Consider the following 14,779-nt stretch of genomic DNA (forward strand, 5'->3'; position numbering starts at 1 on the left):
CCTAAAGCTGCGGTCATCTGCACCGGATAAAATAACCGGTGCCTAAGGGTTGTATTGATTCGAACTCAGGATCTCTTTTCTCGCGTGTACCTTTCTTACCATCTCACCTACACATCACTTCTGACGAGAAGAGAGATATTTTCCTTTTGAAGTAACACATGGATGAGCCTAAGGTACTGGTTGGTATTACCAACCGGTACCTAATCCTCCTAAGGTATCGGTTGATAACACCAACCGCTACCTAAGCTCATCCATAGGCACCGGTTGATAGTACCACTCGGTACTAATGTAAAAATTACCACCCGATACCAACCGATATCTAAGACTCATCCATAAATTTCATCCACCCCAAAAGTACCAGTATAAAAATAAACCGGTATCTATCTTTGGCATATTTTCTAGCAGTGCACGTAGGCAAAATTAGGTGCAACATGTTTGGAAGTATTGTATTATTAATAACCTGTAATTGCATTACGCCGGTAATTTGCTGTGCACAAGGATACAGAGGTACATTTTTTAGAGAAAAGTTATTTATCTGTCAACAGAAATTTTGAGAAAAATCTGTCAAATTTTGGTCCACATGATGATGCTTTGAGATTTGTGCTGTTGTCTTATCTGTCTACCATATACGGTCCCCATGGATTGCATCCCGGTATCCCAGCAGGCAGCAGCAGGACCCAAGCGACGCATCATTTCCATTGTCCATTTCTCTCGAAACTGTAGATCCAATCTATTCTCTCGCCCCTTCCTTTTCCCTCAGAGCGGCGGGCGACCAATTCCTCCATGGCTCCATTGATCTCGCCCGCGGATCAAAGATTTTTTTCATGGAATTTCTTCTTCCTTTACTGATTCGTTTGATTCTTGTTCTGATTTGATCTCTTGTTCTTTCTTTTGTTGTCTGTAGTTTGTTCAGGTGACTCGCTAGGGTTTATCCAATTCCATAATCAATCGAGGATTCGAGGGCAGTGAGCGCGGCCAGCAGCGGCACTCGATTTGGGTTCAGGTTTGTCGGCTGCCGATCCTTTCTCCATTTGATTCATCTGTTCCGGCCAGGTTGAGTTGAATTTTTTCTGGCCGTGGCATCAAAGCGGATTTTACTGCACTTAATTGGTTCCCGCAAAACCTTCTCGGCCGCTCGCTCGCATCGCACGCATCTGGCCGGCCGGCCCGCTTTACCCTCGCGCATGTACATGCAAGTTCATTCAAGCATGTAGCTGCACGCTCCTCTGATTCTAATCAACTGACCAAGATAACACAAATGTTAGCTTCTGTGTGAAACTACAGTTGTCTCTTGCGTATTGTAGTTGTGGTCCAATTATGATCGAGTTCAATACTTTAGTACTTAACACATAGGAAGAAAATACAACAAAGCTTCTGTGTCTCAATCTGTTTCTTCTTTAGATATCATAATGTCTGCTGCCTCATATTTAATGGATTGTTTAATATTGTTATATTATATTTCATCTGCAAATTAGAAAATCTAAGTGGAGAGGAATGCAGGGTGTTTAATACTCTTATATGAAGTGTGGTATATGAAACTTCTGTCTAATTCATGGTTATGTCTATCCATGATTATATATTGTGAAGTCTGTTTATGTCTCTTGCTTAGGAATGACATCTTTAATATCTGATCATGCCTGATACGTCATAAGTAGGCTGTCCAAATTTTTTGATATCATAGTATATTTGCGTCTGGCATTGTTTTCTTAATGATCTTTTTACACTGAAATATGTATTGTAAGTTGACTTCATTCACATTGTAATTGCCTTATCATGCATTATCCTTCTTGCGGATATTGCTCAATGCATATTTTTATTGATTTGCCTCACTAGGATATGTATTGAGAAGTGTGGCCTCTATATTGTGATTTGATCCTTTCTACTTATTTTTGTTGTATGTCTTCATCTCTTTGACGATTGCTGCTGTAGCTATCCTTGCCTGATTCCCCATTCAAGGTTAGATTCTTTTTTCTTTTTTTTTTGCATTTTAACATGTTTTCACTGTGTTGTGTTGCTACGGGAGAACCTCTCTAACTTTAGTGACCAATACAATGAGCTTAGTTTCTTTAAATTATGAAATTTGCTAGTTTGTTAGTTTGGATTTGTCCATTTTTTAAGTGGATCTGATATCTGTTGTATTGGATAACTAAAAAGTGTGACATTTGCATTGTTGAAGGGACACGAGTTGTTTTGCATTTGTCTAATTAAATGTGATGATTTAATTTTATAGCTATATTTACATCATCTGTAATTGTGACTTTTTGACTATGTTTACTAATGGATTTGAAGTATTAATTTACCACTTATAGTTTACTTCACTATAATTTATAGTGAACTTTATTAATGAAAATTATAGTGGTTAAAACTATAGTTGTGCTTTTAAATATTCGTTGCATGGTATGGTGAAATCCATGTGTAACTCATATGTACCTAGTGTATTCTTTTGTTGTTTTGGCTTTTTGTTACCCAGTACCTTTCGTGTGTTTTTCCCTTTTACTGTAAGTTTTATTTCTGCTTTATGGTAGCTCTATGCTTGTGACTTGATTGATTATATCGAAAGATTGAGTATATATAATTATGCTCTTGATGTCTTTTTTTCTTATGACTTTTCTGAGAAATTGTCTTGTATGGATCTTAAGAGTTAACACCTTTTAAAAGGTCGCTTCAATGCAAATTTATGGTGATTTTATAAACGTAAGTTGTTCAATCCAAAACTGTAACTGTGATCTAATTTAGTGTTCACAGCATTAATTGCAAACCATTAATTATCTGTTTTTTTTAGAAATACATGTCTTGTCATTTCTGATGTGGGTTTGTGGTAAGTGTCAGATTATTCTTGAAAACACATTCACTTGGGTAAACACTACCTGAGCCATGTGGCAGATAATTAATGTGATCCTATATTATTTTTATTTGTTGGATCCACAATGTGGGTGCTTTGTGATTATCTTGTTGAGTTGATACAGTGTTTCTCGACAGCTGATGAGCTTAGGATCCGAGTTCTTGCAAATAAACATAGGCTCCGAAATATTGAGAGAGTGTTGTACGGCATAAGTTATATATTGTATGCCTATTAATGTTGAATATTGCATATCAAAAGTTGTGACCCATGTATGAGGACACCATGGCCATCAAAAGTTGACCTTATTTATTTGGCCATAGTAATTGAGTGCTTTGGGAGGTGGTGGTACTTTGGTACTTGTTTAGTTGAGCAACATTGAAATGGATTTGTGTTCGATCATATCATTTTCATTTTGAAAGTTATGCTTGTACCTTTCGAAATACGTTTACTCATGGATCTGGAATATTAACAACGTACCTTAGACGTTTATTAATCTTTTATTGTTTATATTTGTATCAGGAGAACATGGAGTGCTTTGGTTGCCTCGATAGTCGCCTCCTTGAGCTCTAGGATGAGATCAAACTTGTCAAGAGTAGAAATGCGATAGGGTTTCTCTGTGGTGTTTGTCCTTTTCTTTTATCTAATGTTTTGTTGATAAAGCCTGCTGAAATTTGAAGGAAATGAGAACAGAAAATGGATGAAAGAATGTTCTGTACAGGTTGTGTTGGACCTCACAAGAACAATAACTCCGCCGGCCAGGGCCTCCACCGCGGGCCGCTAGGGACTCCCGCCGGCGGCGGCCCGGGCCCCGCCGCCGGCCGCAGGGGCTTGCGCCGTCTGCTTGCCCGCCTGTAGGGGGCCGCCGCGGCCGGTGCGGGCCTCCGCCGCGCCGTCCGCGCGAGCCAGGGCAGACCTGGAGCAGCCCGCCCGCCCGCCCGCGGTGGGTGCCAGCTGCATCTACCCACGCGGGGGCCGGAGGCGCCGAGCGCCGCAGCGCGTTGCCCACCCGCGCCGGGCCGATAGCGCCGCCCACCTACTGCCTGCCTCGCCTGAGAGGGAGAGTGAAAGAGATAAGGGTCTTGTTTGGTTTATTCTTGTGCTAGAAATAGTAACATTTTAACCGCTAATTACAGTGTCAAATAAAGTTAGTTTACAAAAGCAATTTCAGAACCTCTGCGCTAGGAACCTCGAAGAATTTAATGAGGCTTTTGACCACGTGATTAGAGGATGGTTAATGTAGCATCACTGTAGCCAATCATTGATTAATTACCGTCATTAGATTCGTCGCGAAAAGTTACACTCATTCGTAAAGAGGTTTCACAAATAGATTTCATTTAGTACCTCATGTATGCAAGATTCTTCTCTCGAAAAATGTGCGTGCTAGATATCCAGCAAGAACCAAACACGGCCAAGATCAATAGAGAGAAGTGAGAAGGGATGAGAAGATAGAGAAGAGAAGGAGAGAGAAGATAAGGAAGCGCTGCTGGCACCTGCTCGGTCACGGTCCACAGATTTTTTTCTCACGCTGGACGTTGGTACCGGGTACTTTTTGTAGTCACCCCCCCCCCCCCCCCCCCCCCCAACCCGATGTTGGTGGCGCCTTTTATTATCGGCTTGTGACCGGTACTAAAATACCTCCGTAGGCATTGTGATGTAGAGCCGGTCTGAAACAGCCAGAACTAACGGACGTGGACGAAAGGTCACTTGTGTGGTAGTGCAATTAAATTCTTAGATCCAAATAATAGCACTTGCAGCCTGGACATGTTATAGAGGGCTTGGGGGTACTGTGCTAACGAGCTGATTGAATTGCAGGGACAAGTACACAAGCATGGGCAATGAGCCCACACCATGCGGTATTGGACCCGATAGGCTATTGTTTCCGATGGGCGCGTTTAGTTCCTAAAAATTTTCACCCAAAAATTTTCACCTCCCCTTTAAACACATATATGAAGCACTAAATGTAATTAAATAACAAAACTAATTACACAGTTTGGATGTACATGACGAGACGAATCTTTTAAGCCTAATTAGTGCATGATTAGCCATAAGTGCTACAGTAACCCATATGTGCTAATGACGCGGTCAAAGGCCTCAAAAGATTCGTCTCGTGGTTTCCAAGTGAGTTCTGAAATTAGTTTTTTAATTAGTGTCCGAAAAGTCTTCCCGACATCCGGTCAAAGTGCTGATTTGACATCCAAAAATTTTTGGATGGAGAACTAAACGCGCCCTAAACAGATCCGGTGGGATATTGCTACTCATTTCGTTCGTTGTTAGAGAAGACTCCTGAAGCTTTCTCACGTTCCGCGGTAGCTGAGGTGGAATATCTGCCCTAAGAGGCTGTTGTTACCTAGGTGAAGATACTCTAGCCTTGTGAGGTTTTCTAGGGTGAGAGGAATGGGCCCTGACAAGCAGTTGCTAGCGAGAACGAGATATCTAAGACGATGAAGCTTAGAAAGATCGGCAGGAATGGTGCGGACGAAGCCAGTGTTTATGAGGATGAGCGTGGAAAGAGAGATTACCTAGACCAATAAGGTGTCGTGCTAACGCCACGAGTAAATTTCAAACATACACCAAACAATACATGATCCATAGTCCAAATTGTTTCACACAAAGGACAGAGTTATTATGTTGATTACACAATCACATCCACAGAGTAAAATTTTCTTCATTTGAATATCCATATTGAGATGGTCACCAGTTGTGACAGCATCGAGCAATGTCTCTCCAACATCGGCCTTTCCTAGTTCCCTCTCTATTAAGAAAAAATATGTTAGTATGTAAAACATTTTTTTCAATGCAAATGGGGAAAGCCAGCGTGCTTACATGTATGTTGCTCGACCTTAGTTGCAACCAACATTTGAACTGATAGTAGAATGCACGTGCGGCACGCACGTGTTAATAAAAATTCTAAACATATATTTTATATTCATCGAATACGTATACATAAGTTGTACAAAAAAAGGTAAATATTTCTAAAAGATAGCATAACACCTAGTTATTTCTTTTACCGAAGCTAAATTGTAGGTACATCACCAAGCTTCAATCCCTCTTCAAATCCAGCTAAGTTAGCATATGTCCTGTTAAATTGTTCTTCAAAAATTAAGCAGCAACCATCTCAATATAGGCCTTGTTTGGGACGGCGTACCAGAAAAGCGCGGTGCGTATAAGCGTTAAGCGGCTGGGAGCTCGCTTCTCGCGATTTTGAGGCTGTACGTTGTAACTCCCGCTTATTCCGTGTCCGGCGGCCGGACAACGCGCGTGAAACACGAGCAGTTTGGCGGGATTAACTTGCTTCTTTCGCTCAAAATCGAAGTCAACGCTGAAACAAACAGGCCCATAGCCTGCCTTGCACGGGTGCCCAACTCGTTGTTGCCTCTGCTCCATACCCCTCTCTATTGCAAACTGCTCCCATATTCACTCAGAGTTTTGCGATGAGTTATAGCTGCAATTTGCACTATGGTGCTTATAGATAACATAAAACCAAAGCATAATCCTAGGATCATAGCTGCTCCCATCTTCAGTCATGGTTGCATTAATACAATCATTTGCCAAGAATACAACTATCTGTGATCATGTACAATTTAGTTGTTATAGCCTGTTATAGCTCCATTTAGCTTTGTCATCAGCTGTTTTAAAACACCTTAGCTGGTGATTCAAAACACTGGTATTTATTGTATTGTACAAATAATATATAGAATTCTTTTACATTAATTAGGAAGATAGTAGGGGGTAATTAGCTGGCAGCTCCATCACAAATAGCATCCACCTTTTTCACTATAGTAAATGCTAGCTGCTAGCAATATCCATCTCAATTAGTGTTGTATAGATAGTAGACAAAACAGGATTAACACAACAAAGCTATTAAACTATGCAAACTATAATCCTCCTCATATCGTTATAAAGAAGCACCAAGCAGAAATCACCTGTCATTGTTGAAGAATCAGACATAGTAGATTAAGCATCCCCAAATCTTTATTGCTTGCATGGCTGGGCATGTGCACTTAATTGATACCTTGCAGACTTATACATCCTTTTTTCCATATTCAGTATTTCATTACCTTTTTCAGAAGCATAAATCTTAAAACATATAGAGCTATGCAGAGCTTAAGAATGGAAAATATGCATACTGACAACTGAAAAGAAAATAAAGTTACCACCCTCTAGCCATCGCTAATTACCACTTCATGATTTTTTTGTTGCCAATACAATAGCCATGGTAGCTGAAACCTCTGATACCCCGATACGCCGGTGCATGGGCGTATCCCGTATCGGATATGTATCCGATACGGATACGCCATCGATACGTCACCGATAGGGATGGCAACGGGTACGAAATATCCGCGTACCCGCGGATACCAAACCCGACGGCGCGGATACGGGTTTGAGTTTGTGCCCGCGGGTACGGGCGCGGGTACAACTCTAAACCCAACGGATATCTTCAAACGGGTTTGAAAAATTGATACCCGAATCCGCAAACCCGCAAACCCGCAAATAATGACTTTTGTGATGTATTATGTATGAGACTAGTTCATTATTTGCTAAAATTTATTTGTTTCCTCAAATAAATGGTGTTGACGTGTTGATTATTAGGTTATAATTTATTAATATTGAGATATAGAGGTGCATATTAATATTTACATGCTATTAAAATGTGCTTGTGTGCTTGATTTTCTAAAACTTGCGGGTATGCGGGCGTACCCGCGGGTATGCGGGTATCCGCGGATAGCGGGTACGGGTATCATTTTCTACCCGTTGCGGGTTGCGGGCGCGGGCGCGGGCGCAGGCACAGATTTTAGCACGCGGGTACGGGTTTATGAAGTTGATATCCGCGCGGATTTTACCCGTTGCCATCTTTAGTCACCGATACGTATCGGAGGAGTATCGGGAAAAAAATAAATAAGAAAAAAATCCGGATACTTATTTGGATACGTATCGGAGAAGCGCGGATACAGCTCGAGGGCCGCCGCTCGCCGCTGGCACCCGAGGGAGCACCCGCTCGCCGCCCGCCGGAGTGAGGCGTCGCCTCGCCGGTCCGCGACGAGGCCCGCCGTCCGCGCCGCCGCCGCGGCCCGCAGGCCGCCCCTGCTTCGCGCCCCGCCCCTTCGCGCACCTCGCCGGGCTCGAGGTCCTCCGCCACCACCTCGCCGGGTTTTTTTACAGGAAGATCCATTAGCCATATAATATATGTCTACAGGAATAGCCATTAGCATGTCCAAATGTTTCACATATTTGTACAAGAAGATCCATTAGCCATATAATAAATAATATATGTATACAGGAATAGCCATTAGCATGACCAAATGTTTCTGAGATTATAGGAATAGCCATTAGCATGACCATATGTTTCTGAGATTACAGGAATAGCCATATAATATATGTATACAGGAATAGCCATTAGCAGGAGAAAATGATTCTGAGATCCATTAGGCATATAATATATGTGTACAGGAATAGCCATTAGCATTACTGGAATACATTATCATGATCAGGAAAATTACAAAATATAGGGATCCCCAATAGTAGTGAATTCATGAAACAGAATTAGAAAAATAACAAAAGAATTCATGAAACAGAATAAAAAAATTAACAAAATACAGGGATCCCCAATTATAGTAAAATCATGATCAGAAATATTAATCCCCCTTAGCATGAGCACTGTACGGCAACGATTGTTGCACTGAAACCATGATCAGAAAAATATATAATAATAAGTAAGAAAGCAAATCAGGAAAATATGCAGTCACCCTCACGGAAGCGGCGTAGGGGATTGTGTCGTCGATCCGAGCCCACCGTCTCCGCCGCCGTTGGTGCCCCGTTCGCTGCGCGTGGAGGCGTAGCCCGGAGTCGGCTCTTGTCAGGCGTGGAGGCGTGGCCCGCAGTCGGCACCGCTCGCGGGGCACGGCGTCCGGCGGAGGGGGCAACCGGCGCCCGTCAGGGTGGAGGGCGCCGCCGCCGCAGTTGAGGTTCTCGGCGTCCGGCGCGGCTGCGGTGGACCCGGAGGCCAGAGGCGCGCGCGTCAGGACGGAGGGCGCAGTCGGCGCGGATGAGGTCCCGGCGGCCACAGCCTTAGGCGACGGACCCGGAGGCCGGACGCGCTAACGGCGGCGTCCGGAGGTCGCCCCGTTCGCGGTTCACGGCGGCGCGCAGGAGTTCGAAGACGGCCGCGGGCGGGTTTGCCAATTGAAGGGCGGCGTGCGGGAGTCCGCCGTCTAGAAGAACAGGCGACACCAATTTTGGGAAGAAGATGAGTGCGGGGTGGGGGAGAGATTCGAACGCGGGGCGCGGCAGAAGGGCGGGTGCGCGGGCAATGGGGTGTCCGCTTCAACGCGCGTTGAAGCGGATGATCCATATAACAGGGTCTGTTGGATGGAGTTGAAGCTATGTTAAGAGTGTTGGGAGCCATTGATTTTTATACAGTCGAGATTTGAGGTACAACTTAGTTGGTGCAGTGCGAGCTGGACATCTGGGGGGGGATTGGGTGGACCTAGATGAATTCAATTGCTCCTTTAATGGATGGAGGATGAGGTGTCAGTTCTTGGCAAGGACACGGAGAGGATCAGAGAGCTGTGCTTTGAAATCCAACAGTGCAGCGAGGTCGGTCTGGCTGCCGTTAACGTTGGTTGCACCCAGGCTTGGGGACGAAGAGAAGATGTGAGGCAATAGTATTGGCAGCAAGACGGACAAAACAAATGTTGGAGTGAGCAATGGAATTCTTCCTGCAGCCATCATTGGAGCGAATGCAAGCGCCTTTGTCTATCTCGCGCTTATTAAGATTGTGTTCTGGGCCTTGTTTAGTTTCCAAAAAAAATTTGCTTCACCTATTACATCGAATATTTGGACACATGCATGTATTAAATATAGTTAAAAGTAATAACTAATTGTACAGTTTGGTTGTAAATGACGAGACGGGTTTTTTGAGCCTAATTAGTCTATAATTATCCATAAGTACTACAGTAACCTATGTGTGCTAATGACAAATTAATTAGGCTCAAAAGATTCGTCTCACGGTTTCCAGGCAAGTTATGAAATTAACTTTTTTTTATTAGTATTCAAAAACCCCTTCCGACATCTGGTCGAACATCCGATGTGATACCCCAAAAATTGTCTTTTTGCGAACTAAATAGGCCCACGCGTGTTTGGATCTAGGTGCTAAAGTTTAGCACATATCACATCAAATGTTTGGATACTAATCTATTAAGCTTAATTAATTCATCCTTAGCACATGTTTACTGTAGCACTATATTGTCAAATCATTGATTAATTAGACTTAATAGGTTCATCTTGCAAATTAGTCTCAATCTGGGCAATTAGTTTTGAACTTACTTTATGTTTAATACTCCAAATTAATGTATAAATATTCCATGTCACAGGTACTAAACTTTAGGAGATGTATCCAAACACCCCTGATATCCCGTAAGCCTGGCCAGAGCCTGCATCGTCGATGCGAGCCAGGCTAGGCCGGTTCTCAAACCAATCACGCCTAGGGCTGGGCAATCTTTCAGACCGAACCGATCAGTTCAGTTCATCAGTCTTTTTCAAAGTTTGGTCTTCAAAAACATGAGACCGTCGGTCTTTTTTAAAACACAGGACCAGGACATTTAAAACACAGGACCGGGACATTTCAGTCTCGGTTAGTTAGGTTCGGTCTGGGTCATGACCGAACTAACCGACCACTGTAGGAACCAGTAAAAAGGCATGTGACAGCAGAATTAACTAGAAATTTTGACAGCATTTTTGGGCCGTGGGGTGAGGACTGGGAGCTGTTTATATATCTAGGGTTAACACTTCTATTGGGCTGTGCTGTTTTTAGGTTACGTAATAGTATTTATACATACATAGTTCGGTCAGTTCGGTTAACCGAGCCCAAAGACCGAACGAACCGTAGAAAGTTCGGTTACTTGGAGGCTGGGACCGAACTGCTGACCGAACATTTCGGTCTCGATCTTTTCGGTCTCGGTCCCGGTCTTTTCGGTTCGATTTTCGGTTAATTATGCCCAGTCCTAATCACGCCCCTAGCCCCCTACTCGCTCTTCACTCTTCAGAGTCCCAACCACTCCATCTCTTCAGAGTCCCATGTTCTAGGAGTACTCACGGTTACAGAGGAAAAAAAACTCGCAATACGGATCTAGGGCCGGAGGGCGTATCGGATAAGGCAAGTACAAATCAACAGCGCAGCGAAAACCAATTGGAATTGATCAGCCGCAGTGGTCATCTTGTACCTGAAGAACTTGGCAAGAACTACAGTTCACCTGACGCAATGCCTTCAACTGGAACGAGCAGCCGGTTCATTCAATGGTTCTTCCACGTCAGTTCCCGGATGAGATCATTCACATCAAGTAAAGCAAAACAAGCTAGGCAAGAACTGAAGATCCCAATGAAATGGGATCGCCCATCCAAGAAGCACAACAATGTCGAAATCGAACACTGCATTGACTAGAGAATACTACTGCACATGATCGAGCATCAGAAAACCACCCGCCCAAATTACATCACAAAAGGAAGAGGCTTCTCCTGCGAGGCTGCAACCCGCCTCCAGCAGGAACGCAGGATCAGGGACAGGAAGGCAAGCGAGCAAGGAAGCTTTGAACACAGCAAGAAGTTACCATGCAAGACGAGCAGAATTCACACCATCATCAAGCACCAAATGATGTTCATCCCGTTCAGTTGCAGTTGCATCATCGCTGGTTGCAATGTTACCCCATACTACAATCTACAGTACTAGTAGCTGGTTAGCAGCGCTCGAAGATTTCCAATTTCCTCCAGGGAGAAGAGGAATTTACCAGCGCTTCTTTTATCTATGGCTCTGCTGCTGTTTACGCAGCCCGGTTTTTCCCCAAAAGAACGCCCGGCATCCACAGGAATGCCCTCGGGCGGCAGCTTCCTCTAGGTGGCGCTCTCCACGGCGGGGCTCCAAATCCACCAGCGGCGCAGGTTCAGCACCCCGCCCATCACGTCCGCCCACCCGCGCTTCCTCTCCTCATCGGCCTCCGCCTCCGCCTCCGCCTCCACCTCGCCGCCGCATTCCTCCGCCGTGGCCTCCGCAGGGACTTCCGGGACATTCTCCTTGTTCTCGTAGGGACACGCCGCTGGAACCGGGAGCAGCGTGGGAGGAGGGGGCGGGGACGCAGGCTCCGGGACGACCTCCGCCACGGCCGGGGGCTCCGGCGACTTGGGGCGGCTCCGAATCGGCGGCTGCGGCGGAGGGGACGGCGGGGGTGGAGCGGCGGCGGCGGCAGCTGCTCTGCCGCGCTTGCCCTTGTCGCGGCGCTTGGAGGAGGGAGGGGCGGCGGCGGCGGCGGACTCGGCGGCGTTGAGGTGCTCCTCGAAGGCCTCCAGGGCGGCGTGGATGCGGTCGTGCTGCGGGGAGCAGCCCCACCGCGTCCAGAAGCTGCCGTAGCACTCGAAGCACAGGCACCCGACGGTCGGCGGGTGGCCGCGCCGGCGCCGCCCGCCGCGGCACGCCTGCTCCGAGGGCGGCGCCGTGGCGGCGTCCCAGCCCACCAGGAACGAGCGCGTCACCAGGTGGGCCAGCACCCGCTGGTCCTCGGGGGTCAGCCCGGCGACGAGGACGAGGGTGGCGGCCGGGAGGAGGCGGAACGCCGCCGCGATGGGGTCCTCGGCGGGCGACGGGTGGATCTTGCCGCCCTTGCCGGGCTTGGGGCACAGCGTCTTCATGGTCCGCCGCTGGGCCTCACGCGCTCTCTTGGACTTAAGCCACCCTCGGCCTCCTCGTCGGGGACGGTGGTGGGCTGTTAGTGTTTGGGGGTTGAGGCAGAAGAGGGGAGAAGCGAGGGGTCGGGGTGTGCGGAGGTGGTGGTGGGGGATGACGGGCTTCGGGAGGAGCGCCCCGTCCAACCATTCCCCATCCAACTCCCCCAAACTCCCCCAAACGTACTATTTATTATATTTTACTACCTCCCTCCAAAAAATACTTCCCCCTATAACTCCTTCTCTCCAACCATTCCCCTCATATCCATTCCCCATATACACTATACCTCACTCTTTAACTATTTATTTATCATTTTTAAATTTTGAAAAAATAGTACTGTATTTATACTACTATAATACATATTATTATCAAGTTACGAAATTCAAATAAATTTTTTATCATAAATAAATGACGTGATTAGAGTATAGAGGGAGTTGTAATCTCCCCCTATATGTGGGAGGATTCAACTCCACCCCTACGTAGGGGAGCTTTAGGGGGTGCCGTTGGAGGCACCCTCCCCTCTAAAGCTCCCCCTACACAGGGCGAGGGGGGTTTGGGGGGAGGCGTTGGAGAACGCCTAAAAGTGCCTGTTGTTCGGCTCCTTTCGCTTTGGTGCACAATTTTTCTGGCGCTGTGATAAAAAAAAAATTTCTGGCGCTTTCTCGAGTTAGTCCTCCAAGTTTTCACGTTTTGCATGACGGTTACGCGTATGTTGTAGTTATAAGGTTCATCCCCTCTCCTTGTATCGACGAGGCTGTGTGAGATGTAAGAAAAAAATAAAATGGTTTGTACTCTCTCCGTTCCGAAATAGAGGTCATTTTGGTTTTTTAGATTTATAGTGTTTGCTATGCATCTAGATATAACATATATCTAGGTACATAGCAAAATATATGAATCTAAAAAAGTCAAAACAATCTATATTTTAGAACGGAGGTAGTAGATATATAACTCTTATCATATATTAATTTATGTGGTTTATATCTACCTTACAAGTTCATATTTCTATTTGAAGCTATGGGTTATTGTGCTAGTATAGTTCGTGGGAGCGGATAGATAGCCTGGATGGCTTCTATGCCAAACTCCGGAACAAGAGTGCTAGGTTCGAATTCTGGTTGGGGCATCTTGGTGGGAGTGAGATCTTCACCAAATAGGAGTATAGCGGAGAGAGTCTGACTTCCTTCTTAAGGTTCGATGAACATGGAGGCTAATCCAACCTCTTGCCTCCAAAAAAGATTATAGTTTGTGTAGATATAACCGAATACAATGTGATTTGTGTGATATTAGTATAGCTCATGTTAAGATGAAACCTGAGGACATGACCTTTAATGATGAAAAATGACCTCCCCTTGATTTTTGGAATGTGAACATTGCGTTTTTCTCTTACTTTAAACTCCAATTGTGATTTTATCTCCATATTTTACTACTTTGCATTTTTACCCCTAGTTTCTCACTCCGAAGCCTCCGTTTATCCCAAGAAATGACCCCGTTACCTGCATCAAGGATTTAAAAAAATAAAAAAAATAAGAAAACACTTTATAATATAGCAAAAAGATTAAAATACCCCTTATCCCCCAACCCGTGTGGCCGTGTGGTTCCTGAGCCCTTGCTTCTCTTCCCAAAATCCCACCCGCGCGAGGAAGGCGACGCCGCCGCGGTGCCCGCGTCCGTGTTCTGGGCGGCCTTGCCCGCCGCCGCGGACAACGGAGGCCTGGGGCTTCTAGCCGCTGGAGGCGCAGGTGGCGGCGGCTACCTTAGACATGCCGATGGCGTAGGCGGGCCACCTCCACCTCAACCTCCTTGTCGCTCGACGAGCTCTCCGGCGCCGCCCGGCGCGCCGAGGAGGAGACCCGGTGACTCGATCCACCACAGCTCCTGACACCTTCTACACGCGTCGCTCGCGCGCATTGATCTCTGTCCGTCTGTTCTTGGCTGCGTTCTTGTCTTCCTTTAATTTGTGCTCGATTGATGAAAGTGTCAGTGTCTTGGCAGTCCCTCCATCGTCAGTGTCTTGTGTGTCCAAGATTCGATGAAAGAAGATTGTTGTGGTGCCTTTGTAGCTTATAGATGGGGAAGTTGCTCTTCAAGAGCTAACTAATTCTAAAGAAATTTAAATTCTTGTTCATATTCTTGTTGAAATGCTACTGAAATATAATGGCAAACAGAAGTATATTCACAAAGTTCTAAAAAAATAGGAGTATATTTGCAATGGCAAAGTTGCCTTCTTTAAC

General features: G+C 45.6%; 1 protein-coding gene and 1 long non-coding RNA gene across 3 annotated transcripts; one reads left to right on the forward strand and one right to left on the reverse strand.

The window, feature by feature from the left end:
- The first annotated feature begins 647 nt into the window (after positions 1-647).
- Positions 648-3,557, forward strand: LOC120702551. 2 transcript variants are annotated; one of them, XR_005686452.1, is made up of 3 exons: positions 648-1,003; positions 1,930-1,956; positions 3,362-3,557. It is a non-coding gene; the product is annotated as an uncharacterized LOC120702551 (long non-coding RNA). The 2 variants fall into 2 exon arrangements; XR_005686451.1 differs by having other exon boundaries at positions 648-1,956.
- A 7,693-nt stretch (positions 3,558-11,250) lies between these two features.
- Positions 11,251-12,697, reverse strand: LOC120702559 (atherin-like). The gene is made up of 2 exons (XM_039986422.1): positions 11,623-12,697; positions 11,251-11,552 (listed from the first exon to the last, which is right to left on the reverse strand). The coding sequence occupies exon 1, from the start codon at positions 12,515-12,517 to the stop codon at positions 11,726-11,728; it is 792 nt and encodes a 263-aa protein (XP_039842356.1). The 5' UTR covers positions 12,518-12,697; the 3' UTR covers positions 11,251-11,552; positions 11,623-11,725.
- Positions 12,698-14,779: the final 2,082 nt, after the last annotated feature.

Source organism: Panicum virgatum, chromosome 1K (genome assembly GCF_016808335.1).
Source record: "Panicum virgatum strain AP13 chromosome 1K, P.virgatum_v5, whole genome shotgun sequence".
Lineage (NCBI taxonomy): Eukaryota > Viridiplantae > Streptophyta > Magnoliopsida > Poales > Poaceae > Panicum > Panicum virgatum.